The sequence below is a fragment of the Monopterus albus genome, unplaced genomic scaffold (assembly GCF_001952655.1).
Source record: "Monopterus albus unplaced genomic scaffold, M_albus_1.0 scaffold60.1, whole genome shotgun sequence".
Classification (NCBI taxonomy): Eukaryota; Metazoa; Chordata; class Actinopteri; order Synbranchiformes; family Synbranchidae; genus Monopterus; species Monopterus albus.
Window position 1 is genome coordinate 153,599 of NW_018127940.1, and position 16,428 is coordinate 170,026.

Genomic DNA, 16,428 nt, shown 5'->3' on the forward strand with positions numbered 1-16,428 from the left:
TTTCGGATGCCTCCTGGGCGCCTTCCTAGGGAGGTGTTCCGGGCATGTCCCACCGGGAGGAGGCCCCGGGGAAGACCCAGGACACGCTGGAGGGACTATGTCTCTCGGCTGGCCTGGGAACGCCTCAGCATTCCCCCGGAGGAGCTGGAGGAAGTGTCTGGAGAGAGGGAAGTCTGGGCATTTTTGCTTAGACTGCTGCCCCCGCGACCCGGTCCCGGATAAGCGGAGGAAAATGGATGGTTGGATGGACACCCCTGCAAAAAACAAAAACAAAAAAACATTACAGGATAATACAGAAGTCGTGTTGGAGTCATTAAGTATATGACCAAAACCTTAACATTGTACTAATGTGTTATCTGACTGTAGGTATAGTGCAGTGATTCCGTTAAATTTGATTTTTTATTTTAAAGGCATGTGATGTTTCTCTTGTTGTGGCCTATTTCCTGAAATAGAATGTGGTAAAAGCATAGGCAGCACGGATTCTGCTCTGCTTTGCTAGGTTGTATTTGGTGCCATATTATTTTAAGTTATGTGTTTGCTTCTCAAAAGTCTCTGTTCTGAACCTCAGGAGATGGGCAGTATGAAGAACCTGTTGTGTCTGGATGTGTCTGAAAATAAACTGGAGCGGCTTCCAGAGGAGTTGGGAGGCCTGCTGTCACTTACTCACCTGCTGGTGTCTCAGAACGTCATTGATGCTTTACCAGAAAGCATTGGTAAGTCTGGCGGCATTGACCATTTGGTGCCATTCATTTAATGTGACTTTATAGCATGTTAATCAAACTAATTAGCAGCTGCATGTATTTTACAGTATGACGCTTGCCAATGTGCTGCAATCCGTCATGTACCTAAGGGAAAATAACCAACTAAAAATAAAAATGGACTTAACACGATATCACTGCCTCATTAACATACAAATTGTCTGTACAAGGTTTCTCATGTTTAACTTTTAATTGGTCTTTCTCTACAGGAAAACTACAGAAACTTTCTATCTTGAAAGTGGATCAGAATAAGCTAACTTTTCTTCCAGAGAGCATCGGCAACTGTGAAAGTCTTACTGAACTTGTGCTCACAGAGAACAAGCTACAGGTTTGTTTGTAACTGTATTATTGTGTTTTCTTTAAAACGAAATGAGAACACGGTGGCATTAGTACCTTCACACCTACATGTGATGGCAACTGTAAAATAGCTACAGGCACAGCCGATGTGTGTTTAAACTTTAAATCATTACTAATATATCTGCATAATTCATTAACTGTTTCTACGTAGATAGCACATAGTCAACATGATGGTTCTTGTATAATGATAATTTGATTGTGTTGTCCTCATTTTATGGACAAATTGTCTTGTGGGACAAACTGTTAAATAAGTTGTTCTAAACACCTAAGATAATAAGAATCGAGATAATGAAAGACTCTTATTATGCTCTTGTGATTATTAAGCTTTTTATTTATTGAAAAACTCGGCAGGCACTCAGTGTTCTTTCTAATTGTCATTTTGATTATTATTTTTTTTGTTAAGAGTTTGCCCAGGAGTATTGGGAAATTAAAGCGACTTTCCAACTTTAACTGTGACAGAAACCAGCTAATGTCATTACCCAAGGAGGTAAGCTTTTTGTACTCAATACCTGGAGTTTGTTGAGAGGCAACTGATAACCTACAATGTAAAATGAACATTTTTATGTACCAAACAGTTTTATAAAGTAGAAATAACTCTTCTGCTAATAGTTATGTACAGAAAATATGTATTATAACACCCACCTTTACCACCAAACACAGAAATTAGTCATCCCAGATTGTGACCCTGAAGGACCCCCACCTTCCCACACCAAAGAAACCAGAAAAGAGACATAAGGACACTCAGAAAAATGTAAACCCAACAGTGAATGAGCTCTAGTTGACAAGTATTTACATTTTTCTATTTTTCCAGTTTCAGATACATAACATGTGAAACCTAAAAACCACAAATCCATAAAAGCTGGCTGTAATACTTGTTGCCTGCAGATGGGGCAGGCATCAAAAATTGCAGAAGTTACTTCTGACTCTGCCTGTAGATGGTACAGATCTTGTTTTAACTTCTGCTGCTGTTACACACGGTGCAGATTAGACTGAAAATGCAGGTCTGACCTGCAGTACAACATTGAAATCAGTACACATGGGAATATTTCTGCAGGCAATTAGATCAGTATAGAGCTCCAATCTTCACATGGCAATTTTTTTTATTTACACCAGCATGTTGGCTGGTATAGCATTAGTGAAAATGAATGGGGGGCATATAGATTTAAAGCCATCAAAGTTCAGTGCACACTTTAATTCAAAATACATACAACACTATCAAAACATCATATCAGTGTAGAGGCACTTCAACAAGTACAAAGGTACTGAATGGTTGATAATGTTTTACAAAAATAACACAAGAGCAAAATAAATGTAATCTGAGGCAGAAAACTCCAGTATGGACTTTAAAACTGGTGTAATGTGTTCTCTATTTCTCGTTCTGGTCAAGTTATCTAAAGTTCGTTCACATTTGGCTCCACAACGCTCTGACTTGTGCTGCCTGTTTTCACTGTTACTGCTCAGTCCTCTGGTTTGCTCAGTGCTGTCTGAGTGGCTCCATTGTTTGCATATGACATTCTTTTCTAACCTCTTGTCTGTTTAAGTGAAGGCATGCCTGGTTTAATGCTCAATGTGAAAGGCTTCTTTTGACGTTATACAATGCCCTTATGTCTTAATGATGCACAGACTGCAGTGTTTGGAGAAACATAACAGTTCAGCACACTTGACCTTGATAATGAATTGATGGTGTCACTGTTTTCTCAAACCAGCAGTGCGTGACAGTCACACTAACCATGGCCTAAGGATTGATTTGTACTTTGCTGAGCTACTTAACCGTTGGCTCGTTTTTATGGATTCTATTGAATGTTGATTAGTAGCTCATAACACTTTTTCCCTGGCTGAATTTTGTCCGTCCTTACATGGAACCAGATGCAATAATATGAGTCGTTTTAAAACGAAAACCTATTGTTTGTTCCTTTTGTTTTGTTTAGTGTTGACTCCATTCTCTCTCACATTTATATATGTAAATGTTGACCTTAACCTGCTCCTTTTGAATATAATGAATCTATGTAACTGTACTTTGCTCAAGATACAGTACATTAACAAGACTACAGCAACAGTTCAGCTGGCTCATCCTGCTTAGTCTAATAGGCATAACTGTCCCTAACTTTAGGTCACTGTTCCACATTGACATTTAACTAGTCTCCCCAGAAGATGACCAATTCTGGGAAAAGGTGCCCACTTGCTGACAACAGATTTACTCTGGTTTCTTTTGTCTCTGCATTGTTAAAAGTAGAATTTATACATGTGCCATTTTTCTTTGTATCTAGACTAGGAAGTAACTGTATGTATAATGTTTTATGAGCTGCAGGGCAGCATTTATTGGGACTGACAAGTACTGTAGTCTAAACATGTTGTCTCCTTTGCTCCCTAGATCGGTGGCTGCAGCGGTCTGAATGTCTTCTGTGTGCGAGAGAACAGACTGATGAGGATACCATCAGAGCTGTCACAAGCCACAGAACTGCACGTGCTCGATGTCTCTGGAAATAGGTATGTCCAACAAAGTGGAGAGAGGAGTGTGCACCTTCTTATAAGTAAAACATTTAAAGACTTAGTAATATTTAAGATGAAGTAATAATGATAAATAAGAAATGAAAAGCAAAACCTTTTATAAAATATTAATCCAATTCTAAAATACAAAAACAAATACCTTTTCTACTTTCTGCTCTCTAAAGATTATTCTGATATTTTGACCATACTACTCACTGTTAGTCAGAGACTGTTTTGGCTCTGTTTCTCTGCCTGTACCTGCTTTGCCTTCAGAGAAATCTGCAGCAATATCTGTTGCCTGAGTCACTCACACAAACATGTTCACCCCTGTGTCTGGGAAGTGGTCCACACTGTCAAAACAACCAGAGTAGGTTGGTGATATGAGTCATTTACTGATTTATGTCCTGTTTGTTTCCAGGCTCACCCACTTACCACTCTCACTGACCACACTACGGCTGAAGGCCTTATGGTTGTCAGAAAACCAGTCACAGCCTCTCCTCAGCTTTCAGACGGATGAGGATCCGGAATCAGGCGAGAAGGTGCTCACCTGTGTGCTGCTGCCTCAACAGCCATCTGAACCAGACAATAAAGGTAATGTTTTCATCAAGTGGAGGCCGGAGATGAGAATAAACAAATAATAATGAATAGCCAAATCGGTGCTATCAGGAGCAGCAATGGCATCTAGACATCTTCCTCATACCGAACAGTGTTTCTTTGCATGTGTACTATTTGTGGGTAACTAATAGGAGTGGGATGGTTCAAGGAAAAATGTCCATGCTTTTGAAATGTCAGAGTTCTACTAGCATGAAATCACTTGTTGTCAACACTGACATTAGAGTAATATTCCTGATTAGTTCTCTGAGTAATTAGTGCCCTGTGGTTGTGATGACATTATCACACGATCTGCTCGGAGAAGCACAGAGTGTTCTTGTGCCCTCTGGTTCCTCCCTGTGGTATCTGTTGATTATAAGGTCCTGTAAGGGATCACAGTGCTTGTAACAGATCAGCTCCTCTCCTGTCCCTTGAGGCCCTCCTTGGTTATGTTGTTCAGTAATGCAGTGGATTGGACAGCTAAAGAGGCTTAGCGGCGGCTGGCGTGCTGCCATTAAAAGTTCGCCCACTGGGTATAAAGGATATAGAGATGTGGATTTATTTGCTTTTATCCACAGCCTTTCACCTAAATCTGTTGCTGTATTTTGCTGGTTTTTCTCCCTCAAAAAGAAATGCAGTCATTAATTTTTGCGACATGCCGTCTCTCTTTGTGGCAGAGATGCAGATGTGAGACTGGTGGAGGTCTGATAAGTAAGGCTGAAGCTGGGGGCAGGGAAGATTGTGTTGCTGTAAGCCTGTGACTAAGCTGGGATTTGAAACTACGATCTGGCAGTTTTGGGCATTCACTTACGAGTGCTGGGTTATGTGACTGCTTTCATTTCTTAAGTTGGCAGATTGCAGAAAAGCAACTATAGCAACCATATTGATTTTAATCTGCTGAAATATTCACTTCAGCTCACACTCTAATTCAGTCTGTGCATGTTTTCTGTGCGCACAAATTCCATCCATACAAGTTGTTGTTTCTTTTTAAAAACAATTCCAGGCTATGATAAACTTTCTCGCTGTGGAGCCCTGGAGAGCCTGGTGAACGACGTGGCAGACGACACGTGGGACAATAAAGTCACACACAGGATCAGTGCCATTCACTTCCTGGATGAGGAGGAGGAGGAGGATGACGATAAGGTGAGTCCAGCAAGCCTAAGGGCACAATAAAGCATATGGTTATCCAAAATAAAAAGAAGAGCAAAGACTGGTGATACTTTGTAGTTTTTAGCATCAGCACATCCTATGAAAAGAGTCTGCGTATACAAAGTCTGATGCATCTTAGTCCTCTGTGCCATGGAGCTCCATTATTGTTAAATAAAAGAGCATCATGATTGCATGAGGTGATACTGTGTGTCCTTAACCTTTAATACCCATAGAGAAACAAGACTGACTCTGCAGCCAGAGAGATCTGAGTATCTGCAGCAAGTGTTCCATCCAGTAGCTGTGATATTTCACTTTGAAGCACAGATTGCTGCTGCTGCTGGATGAAAAGTCAGGAGATCACCAGTGTCAAAGTGTTTAACTCGTATAAGCTCACCACTTAGAACCAACAGCTACTCTTCTTTTGCTGCACATATAAAAATGTTCCACTGTTATGACTCTGTTACAGGGTACACTACTTCGACGGGCCACGCCTCACCCCGGCGAGCTGAAAACAATGAAGAAAGCAGCCGAGAACCTGCGCAATGACCTGAACGCTGCTAAAGGCCTGGACTCCAACAAAAACGAGGTCAATAACACTGCAGACAGAGCGACCACGACGTCCGTGTGACCTTTACCTCAAAAGTGATTTTTTTTTTTCTTTTACCTCCTGTCTCTGTGTCGTCCTGCACAACCCCGCAGTCCCCTGTTTTTACCTACAACCCCCCTCCCCCGGAGTTTGTAGGTAATACTACAAACCCTGGTGTAGCCTGCCCCTCCTCTGATTAAATCCTGGGATGCCTGTAACCTTACTCCACCTCCAGTCCTGTGTAAAATGTGTTTGACTTCAGTCTACAAGGGCTGCCTTCCTTTTTTAAATTAATGTCCACAGCAATAATCTGCACAGAGATGCTCCTTTTTAAAAGATGTTTTAAAGATTTATTGCTTTTTAAAATAAATCTCCTTTTAAAACTATACATTAGGTAGTTGCACTATAAGTCTATGATGTGGCCAAACCTTAAATGTATTATATATCTGTTCTATAACTATTTTTTTTAAACACTGGGTGAATACTTTTTACATTTTGGGCAAACATAAAAGCATGAGTCTATGGACCTACTGAGTAATGATTATTGTACAGTCTCTTGTGAATATTGAAACTTTTATACTTTTTGGCAGCTCAGATGTAAATAAAAATGTATAGCAAAATTGTTAATCAGTTGCAGGTTTTTCTTCTTTCTTGTTAAAGCAGCGAATTAAACACAGTCACTAATGTCTTATTCAGTACATATAATTGTCACTGGGTGAGAGGATGGCCTTAAATCTTTTCTTTTTGTTCATCTATAAAACATCCAGACCTATTTTTGACTAATAAATAGATCTGATTTAATAAAGTTTGGATTTAAGTAGTGCAAAATCAACCTTCACTCATCTGCTATGTAATTATGCAGAATTAACAATGCTGTCTTATTTATATGTGCTGTACTTCACTGCTTTGTAATGTTTTTCCAGTAGATGCCAAAAACAGCTTTTGTTTTTAAAAACATTTGTTTCCTTTTAATGAGTACTGTACAGAATAATCATTATCATCTGCTGAGGATGAGGTTCGTACCGCAAAAATGCAGTTGTTAGAAGTTCCACTTCTAGTGCACTTCTCAGTGTTTCTCAAATCCTATTCTTTTATATGGTATATATTCAATTGTATGGTTTTGTTTTTAAATCAGAGAAGTTGGTTCAAAGTGTTGGTTTTATGTTTTTAATTATTTCCTGATCAAACTGCACAAAAACAAATCTCAAATAGCCCCCGGTCCTTGAGATTTGAATGACTTTATAACCACTGATTAATAAATTGAGTGCAACACTAAACAACATGTTTGTTGTTCCTTTACATTTACTAGTCACCCTGCTAGGTTTAATGACTTTCAGGCTAAATGTTATCTTAGTGGAACTGAACTTAATATTTAAATGTCAAATTTTAAAACTTAATTTATTTGGTGTGGTCTTTCTTATTATTGATATAGATGAAAATGACCATATGCAAAAGTAATATAATGACAAGTAACCTCAGACGTTTCCTGATTCCTCCATTGCCTGTTTTGCCTGTCCAGCAGTGCATGATGTTTCTGTAATCTTCTGGCAGCATGTGCCATGTTTGACTTGTCTACCCTGCACGTGCTGTTCGTGGTACTGATGCTGGCATGCTTTCGGTGTGTATATATGTACACAAATTGAAGTAACACATCATAATAATCATATAATTTTGGCATATAGTTGTAATTTTAATTAGCCATTGAAGATGAGCATACTATCTTTGGTGCTATAGACAGATACACACTTCTAAACAGACATAGACAGGGTGACAAATTAAAGGAAAAACCAACCTAAAGTATCTTAGTAAAGTATTGGGCCACCACGTGCCACCAGACTTCACTCATTTATCCAGGTTTTTCCTTTAATCTGTCACTTGACTGTATAGTCCTCGTAAGGCCTTTATATTTTTTGTTAAATTGCTTTTGCTGGTGTTCAGTTTAGAGTTTCAAGTACCGACCTGTTTGTGTTAACTGTAGAGGCGCTTTGGTCGACTTTTCCTTAACTTTAAGAGGAAGCTTCTTCAGTGAGAAGGCATTTCAAGAATGTCATCATCCATCACTCTGTTTCCCAGTCACCTTTGTTTCCCAGTCAAGATGCCCTAGAAGACAAACATTTGGTAAAAGGCAGCGATAGAGACACTAACAAATTAAGGCTTGAAGATCTAGCTTCTGTTGTAGCTGCTTTTCAGGCCTTCAAATTATTCCAGTAAGAAATTACTATAATTACACTGCACTAATGACTGTTGTGGTGCCTGTACATAAAATAAGCATGCATTATTGAAGAGTCAAACAGGATTTTATGTGTCTAACAGTGATTATCAGCCACTCTACTAGTAAGCACAGAATTCCTCCCAGGATTATCTTTGGGAAAATATAATAATAATTCTTTACATCCTATGTTGCCGATGACCAGATTACACTGTTATTCATGATAAGGGACACGGTCACATTAAGACCAATCCATCACTGTCATTCGTTTGAGATATTTTGAATGTAAATATTCAGCAACAGGGGGTGTCTTCTGACCATCTCTAGGAGTGCCGAAATCCTCATACTAACGCCACCCTCGGGACCAGCAGCCAAAACAGGGTAATCCCAGCCCTCAACTGGGCGGCAGGCGAAGAGTGTAAGCCAGAGGATCATCGTCTGTTGCCGGCCAGTAGCAGTGTGTGTGCTCACTGCTCCAGTGCAGAGAAGGACATGGGGGAATTTAAGGAACCTGAGGAGGTCTGTTTTCCATTTTAATCAAATTTCTGTTGTTTATAGATATGGGGAGAAGCACTGTTTAGTGCTCCTGCAAGTTTCCACTTATTCTAAATTCATCACTGTACATTAAGTCCCTGAAAATATGTTTAACTGAAGTTGAATCTTTTTACATTCTCTCATTTTGCTAATGTCTTATGAGTGAATTAGAGTCCACTGATGTATCTCGCAGGAGGTGAAAGCATCCAATCATTTCTCATCACCAGGATGGTGCAGGTCCGCTGTCAGGGAGCGAAGCTCTGCCGTGTCGGTTTGGCCATCAGAGAAATGAAACCCAGGAGGGTAGTAAACTTCAGCATCACAGAACTCTTGATATGCTGTCCAGTCTCCATGGAGACCCTGTCCTCAAGAAAAAGACCGCCTCCATCACAGGGCTACTGAAGTCTCATCTGCTGACAGAGAAGTCCCCTCCTCAGGAATTATTCATCTCCCAAGTGCTATTAATAGTAACTGCATGCTTTATCTTTCAAATTATGTCTGGGGGTTTGCATTAGCCACTGCAAGAAAACATACTGATTGTGGCAAATTACTGCCCATATATTTTTGTTTGTTAGCTCTATAGTGTCTTGCTCCACTGTAATGAAACCATTTCCTCTTAGTTACAGATCAAAGTGCCTGGCCAGCGGGGCCGCCTGGGTATCAGCATTGCTGGTGGGAAGGGCTCTCAGCCTTACAAAGACCATGATGAGGCAAGTGCTGGTGCAGAAGAGAACATGTTTGTTCGTTTGCCTGTATGTGTGAAGATGATGACGCAGCTCAGCCTTGAGTGCCTGATGGCTAACTTTAAATGTGTGCTCCACTTAGGAGCGCACATTTAGCTTGAACAAAATGTACCAACAGGAAAGGTTCTGAGCACATTGTTATTACTTTCATGTAGGTTCATATGTTTATTTCTCCTCAGGGCGTTTTTATTTCCAGAGTAACAGAAGGGGGGGCATCAGAAAAGGCAGGAGTCCACGTTGGAGACAGACTGCTGGAGGTAGGAGGGGCATCATCATTCTCTAGTTTGCCATTACTTTTCATAATTTCTTTTCACTGACTGTTAACTATGCAACCTAACCTCTAATATATTGTTGACAGAATGGAAATCACATACATGTTCTATATAGTACAGTGTTTTTTTTTCTTTAGAAAACTGACATACCTCCAGTTGGTGTTCCTCTTGTGAACAGCGGAGGGCATCATAAGACCAGCTGTGACCTCCAGTGATTAAACCAAATTGAGGCTGAAAATAAAAAGTGGAAAGGAATGTATCAAAATCAATTTTTTTAGCTTCACACCATCAAAGGTTAGAGCTGATTAGAAATCCTGGCAGTACCATGGTGTGTGAGCTTGGGTGTATGACTCAACCTCACACCACTGACTCCTGCTCCTACTTTCACCTTAAAGTATCATGTGACCATGGCCCATCCAGGTCAACGGCCTCAACATGCAGAGGGCGACCCACCACGAGGCGGTCAGCGCCCTCAGGAATGTGTCCTGGATGAGCTTCAGGATCCTCAGGAAGTAACGGGACATCAGCCATGCAGCCAGGATGGCAGAGCCCACAGAAGCAAACAACCTAAAACAGAAAGCAAAGACAACCGTTTGACCACAAACACTGAGGCGTTTGTCTGCAACAGCAATGGGATTGTGGGTAGTTTACTTTAATCCCAGCACAAACAGAATACATCATTTTAGAATGTGTCCCAACCATCTGTTGATTGTGCCTTCAGTCACTCTTCACTTCTTTCTCTTTGTCTTTTTATTTTAGTCTGGTTTGGAGAGTGGCCTGAATAATACCTTCTCTGAACTGGATGCACCAAAAAATGATTCACTTCAAGTTGGCAAGTTTACAGTGACAGTAAGCAGATATTTCATGCCTCATCAGATTATTCTACCCACTACATTACCTTACACTAAAATCCTCTCATGTTAGCCTTTCTCAAATTCAAAAATCATGCAAAAACAAACAGTTGAGGATTACATGACAGGATTCTTCTGACATTTCAGCATGTATATATCATATCAAATTAAGACTTCTTTTGCTTCCTAATCCTGTTACCTTATCTGGCATCCATCTGACAGATGCCATGGATCATCTTCACACATCCCTCTACCTCAGATGAAGATGTGGAGCTCTCGACACAGAGTCCCAGAAGCAGCCAGCCATTGCATGACTTTGACATTCCTGGAAGATGTGTACACGCCCACTCTTCCGACAGCGCTTTCTACCCACCTTGATCACAGGGTACATATATGAAGGACACAGACTGTCATTACTTAGCTCTTATTTTATTTTTTATTTTTTTACAGTGGAGATTAATGTAAAACAAGCTGTTGGAAAGTGATTTTTACTGTCACTGAAAAGGGTTTTGTTGCTCAGATTCAACTGCCACTAACAGTATTTGGTGATATTAAAGTCAATTGCAAGAACAGACTATCAATACCTGTGCATTTACACTGACCTAAAACTAGAAAGTATTAACGGACTGCATTTAAAGTCCAAATGAAATACTTGACATAATGTTATATGCAGGCAGTTAAACAATGAATGTTGCTGGCTATTTCAAATCGATGTGCTGGTAATGACAATGTGAAGCCCTCAAACCAAGATAAGGTGCCATCCACAGTGCTGAGCAAAGTGCACAGCAGGTTGCCTGAGCCCTGCAGATGCCTGAGACTGCAAGAAGTTTGTTTCGCATCTTCACACACCTGCTGTACAAGCTAAATTCAGACTTGTGACATTATACACTCTGCAGAAGTGTTTCAGCAAAAAAAAATAAAAAAAATAAAAAAAATTATTACTCTCATGTAAGATTGGTCACTCTCTCAAAGTACAACTGTATTGTTCCAAGAGGAAATATAATGGAAATTTATATTGGCTATGCGCAAAGGATAAACACAATTTCATGAACATTTGTGCAAAATGCTGCAAGGCAAGTAGAGGAACCCTGCAAAAAAACACGTTTGATTTGTGGACAGTGTGCCAGAAAGGTGTTGGTTTGACAGATAATTTGAGGTTGTAGTTGCTGCTAGTGCTGTCCTGGATTGCAGTCCACCCTCTGTTTGCACCTGGCCTCATAAAAACGGCAACAACTGTCTTATCACTGGTGTTGTATGGTGACGGCTGTCTGCTGGGGATAATCTTCTGAGCGCATACTTAGTTGAAAAGTACATCCAGTGAGCAAGATTCATATCAGAGTAAGATGCTGCCGTATATAACTAGCTCTGTTTCTTTTAATATCTGAAAAATATCTCATAACATAATGGTAAATACTGCACATTACCAGTTCAAACCAAACAAAGTATAACCAAGGCTAGATTCATTAAATAGTGGATTGCGTTGTTATTTCTGAGTGTGTTCACTAATGAGGCGATACCAAAATAAATTTAGTTTCGGAGAGTTTCCTCAGGACCAAAAACTAATTGTGGGCTTTTATACTATGATTCTGTGTGCTGCTGCTACATACTGACACGGGAGAGGGAGTCAGCAGGGTGGAAAAAGACAAGAACAGCTGGGACTGAATGAAGAATGTAGTGTACTTAAAGGATTAGCATCCTCCCTAGAGGTCCACTTTCACTCACTGATAAGAAAACAGAGACATCAGTGCAGCAGCAAACAAGCAATAAATGAATTTGTTTCAAGTTGCCTGACAACTCATTATTAGAGACATGCTGAGATATTTCTGTTGTATCAGTCTACTGGCTGGCAGAGGCTTAGTTCTTGTATCTCTATTAAAAACATAGTATACACTGGATAAAAAGAAAAATCTTTTGAAATCTGCGTTTTCTAGTGCGGCCCTCATGTACTGCACAACGCTCTGCTATGTTTAGCTGTCAGCCATGTTACATTCAGACAGAGATGCCTGTATTAGTTCTCTGTCCATCCAACAGCTTCACAATGTGAGCTCTGCATAGCAGGCCTGTGTTAAAAAAAGGCTTTCATGGTGATCAAAATGACAAAACTGCCACAGGTGAAGACAAACAAGACACCGTGCTTGACTGTTTTGTCTCCACAGCTGCACTTAATGTTCTCAGGAAGTTCGTTCCACTGTTTAATCAGCTCTCTTTTTTATGATCTGAGCAAAGTCTAATGTTTTCTGCATGATGTCTGTCCTATTACGGCTGTATAAGGAAAACTCATACAACATACACAACTTATGGAAATGAAAGATTTCATTACAAACAAAGAGCTAAAATGGAACAGTTACTGTAAGGATAGATTTCTTTTTTCCAGAGGCAGAAAGCTGTCTTGCTTATAGCTCCCAATGTGAACATTGTTACCGGTGCCTGGGAAGCTGCCTGCTGTCTGCAAGCTATTTGTAGCTGCTATGAGTCTATAAAAGGAAATCTGCAGAGTGATATACACACCAACAGCAATACTCTTTGAACTTCATAAGACAGGATGAAAAGTGGGCATTTTGCTTCCTATATCGGCTTTCATCAACATGTGAAATCACAAGAGATGTTTTCCAGTACCTGGACAGAAGCAACACTTCTGGATGGAGAAGCATTTGAGCAGAAATGGACGGTGTGAATAAGAGTCTGGGGAAGGTAAGAGGGTTTCCAAATAGATATTTTTCTTTTGAAAACATGCACCAGATGAAAAAGGATTTGTTGTGTAACTGAAGTCCACCTGCCTGTACTTTCGGTTGATCTTTGTAGTTACAGTGCTGATGGCCATGTTGATAATAATGTTTAATTATACTTCAAAGCTAAATTGTGCTGTAAAATGAAACTAGTTAAACACACAGAACAGTTTATAGTAAGACGGAGCTAAGTGACACTTAACCTGTCACACTAGGATGAATGATGGTCACTAAATCTGCCTTCAGATGAATTTAAATGCAGAGAAAAAACCTAACAGTTAGGAAAAATATTGTAGGCCTTTTCCTTGTAATCAAAACATTTGTTTATAATCAGGAGAGATATGTGCACAGCAGATGGTAGTTGGCTATATTTGCACACCATATCTACTCTGGAGGGAGGGGCTGTGTTCATCTGTAATTAAACTCTTTACTTTGTGACACGCCCAGATGTTTATGCTTTTACTGTGCCACACTCAGATATAGATTTTAAACATCTGTGGAGCACAGCGGTCCCTGACACACAGCACTAACTGGGTTCCTTCTCTGCTTAAAGGATTAGCTCATGTGATTAATGAATATGGCACTGATCTGATCATGATTACTATCAAACACTGAAGAGAGAATAAGTGAATAATTAATGTACTGTAGAGCTTCATGTAGAGTGTTGTGTAAATCTGTATAGCTGCCTATGATGAGGAATCACTACATTAGGAACAAGAATTCATTCTGCAGTATGTTTCCTTAAAGCATGCCACTTTCTGGTTGGTCAGTGTTTATAAGACTCCCCTTTAACAACTCTCACAGAGGGTGGTCTGCTTTAGGAAGTTTAGCACTGCTTGTAGTTGGTCTTTGGGACAGGCCCGGCATGCCATAAGAAATAACTGACAGCACACACACACAGTGAGTCAACATGTAGCGCAGTGAACCTGTTGTGGTTGGAAATGTGATCTATGAGGACAGCATGACCTCTGCAAGACTCGGTGCAATTCAACATTCAAGAGGGTGCCAGTGGGCAAGCAGGAAGTGCTCACTTTAACATTTCACAATATAAACTTACTCTGCTATGACTACAGACACAAACAAGGAGGCTACATGATAAGATAAACAGAAAGCAGTTTTTAAGATGGCATATGATTATTTTAGCCAAGGCAGTTGCTCTGTTTGTTTATTTATATCTGATTACACATATGCTGATATCTTAAAGATGAATAACTTGGCCCTTAATGTATAAGTGAAATGTCTCACAGCTCAGGAATAGGTGTTCCAAAGAAGATGAGTGGTGTGGGTGTGAGAAAGTGGTTGTACAATTCCTCGCATTCTTTACTTAAGTTAATCCAGTAGTAACACAACCTATTAACCTCACATTACAACCTAAGGTTCTGCACTTAAAATGATAAACAGAGGTACATAAGTATTAACCGTACATTGTACTTAAGATATTTAAAGTACAAATACTCAGCATAATAAAACTTACTGATCAAGTAGAAGCAATTAGAAATCGGTTTGGTTAGAGAGGTCAGGGCTGCTCAAAACCTTTTAGACACTAATATCTCTGCACTGCTGCCAGGGCTGTTCAATGAGTCTGGGTCACAGGAGGTTTTGACAGAAGCTCTCCACATTTTTGGAGCATATTTGTAAAAAGCTACATACTGTAGCTTTAACTGAAATGTGAGCCCCAAGCAACCATCAAATCCTGCAGTTTCCTCAAAAACTGCTTGGTTATGATAAGTTCCTTTCAGTTTGGCTTGAACAGAAGCTACTCCATAAAGGTTCAACACAAATCTTCCTAATTTCTGCACTGTCACTTTCCATTTTTATTTTTAACCAGTCTGTGAGGTGCCCACACTGAGTGATGACAGACAACATGTGCAGAGGAGTGAGACGTTAAGAAAATCACATGAATCCTGATCTGACTGCTCCGAGCGTCGTCACATGGTCAGATATCGCATATGAATCAGACCTTGGACCACATATGGAAATGGACCCAGATCAGATTTGAAACAATACAGTTTGGTTTGATCACACATTTGTGTTAGGATCAGATCTGAGTCACTTAAAAAAAAAAAAAAAATTTCTACAGACTGGCGACGCACTGGCTCCAGTGGTTAATCACTGGTTGAACCCTGCAGAGTGGAGGCTTCATCCCAATGTGGTAGTGGTGATTTGTCATGGCTTTAGAACACTTTCAGCAGACAGATACATGAGACTACTACCTGTTTTAGAAAGGCCACAGATGTGAGTCTTTGGCAGATATGACATGATGATGAGATACGATGCAGTTATTTTAATGTTTAAGTAGACACAACTGTAACAGATAAGGTTGATGCAGTAGAAGTGTTGTTTTGACAGCAAACAAAACTGCACCTTTTAACTATTGCTTAATTTAAATGTGGGTATTTAGGTCTTTATTTTTCATTGCAATTCCTATTCTGAATTTCTGTTGTGTGTATCAGCCAGTTGTGGAACCCTGTCTTTGCTATGAATGACCTCAGTGTTCATGTTGTTTGCGCTCTGAACTGATTTAAAACATCTCTCATATACACACACACGTAATTTGAATAAATTCTGGCTTTGATCCTAAAAAGGAGGAGACGTACTGAAACCTTGATCTGTAGAATTCCAAATAAAAAGACTCCATCAACGTAACAAATGTGCAACTTTGATGTCGACCTGCAAGCCAGCACCCCACTAGAATAGATATGTTGTATGACCTCACCATCATTTTACATTTTGTTACACATTTATAATTCACTTTGTGCCAGTTCTGCTCTGGTCACTATATCCGAACATGTAGCTTAAATATGTCAGAAACACCAACGCCAAATATACAAGTCAAGTCAAGATTTTTATTTGCCATGTATGCATAAACAGACAGCTTGTGCAGCTCTCCTTTGGAGTCAGGTAAGGAGCCAAAAGCCAGAAAGAACACGTGGGTCTCTGAGTATGTTTCCCACCCTTTTACGACAGCGCTGTGTGTACAGTGTGTCCATAGCAGGCAGTTCAGTCCCAATGATCCTCTCTGCAGTCTTCATGACCCTTTGAAGAGCCTTCCTCTCTGCCTGTGTGGTGTTACCATACCAGACTGTGATGCCAGTGGTGAGGATGCTCTCTACCAGTTCTCTATAAGCCTGGGTGAGAGGGCGACGGTTCAGCTCAGCTTTTCTG

At 40.1% G+C, this 16,428-nt stretch overlaps 2 protein-coding genes across 2 annotated transcripts in view; both read left to right on the forward strand.

Moving 5' to 3' along the window:
- The window catches only part of lrrc1 (leucine rich repeat containing 1), a 21,489-nt gene extending 14,294 nt beyond the window's left edge, over window positions 1–7,195 (forward strand). The window contains exons 8-14 of the mRNA XM_020603131.1: window positions 569–713; window positions 968–1,086; window positions 1,519–1,602; window positions 3,487–3,602; window positions 4,021–4,193; window positions 5,197–5,336; window positions 5,809–7,195. Of these exons, the coding sequence (XP_020458787.1) occupies window positions 569–713; window positions 968–1,086; window positions 1,519–1,602; window positions 3,487–3,602; window positions 4,021–4,193; window positions 5,197–5,336; window positions 5,809–5,970 (939 nt within the window). The 3' untranslated portion in view covers window positions 5,971–7,195. The remainder of the gene's footprint in view (window positions 1–568; window positions 714–967; window positions 1,087–1,518; window positions 1,603–3,486; window positions 3,603–4,020; window positions 4,194–5,196; window positions 5,337–5,808) is intronic.
- A 989-nt stretch (window positions 7,196–8,184) lies between these two features.
- Window positions 8,185–10,202, forward strand: LOC109961885 (disks large homolog 3-like). The gene is made up of 5 exons (XM_020603068.1): window positions 8,185–8,656; window positions 8,899–9,138; window positions 9,292–9,381; window positions 9,594–9,671; window positions 10,107–10,202. The coding sequence occupies exons 1-5, from the start codon at window positions 8,630–8,632 to the stop codon at window positions 10,200–10,202; spliced, it is 531 nt and encodes a 176-aa protein (XP_020458724.1). The 5' UTR covers window positions 8,185–8,629.
- Window positions 10,203–16,428: the final 6,226 nt, after the last annotated feature.

Coding starts and splice junctions, on each gene's coding strand:
- LOC109961885 (XM_020603068.1), top strand. CDS start 8,630: ATGGGGGAATTTAAGGAACCTGAGGAG. Junction 8,657..8,898: donor AATTTAAGGAACCTGAGGAG/GTCTGTTTTCCA, acceptor TCTCATCACCAG/GATGGTGCAGGTCCGCTGTC. Junction 9,382..9,593: donor CTTACAAAGACCATGATGAG/GCAAGTGCTGGT, acceptor ATTTCTCCTCAG/GGCGTTTTTATTTCCAGAGT.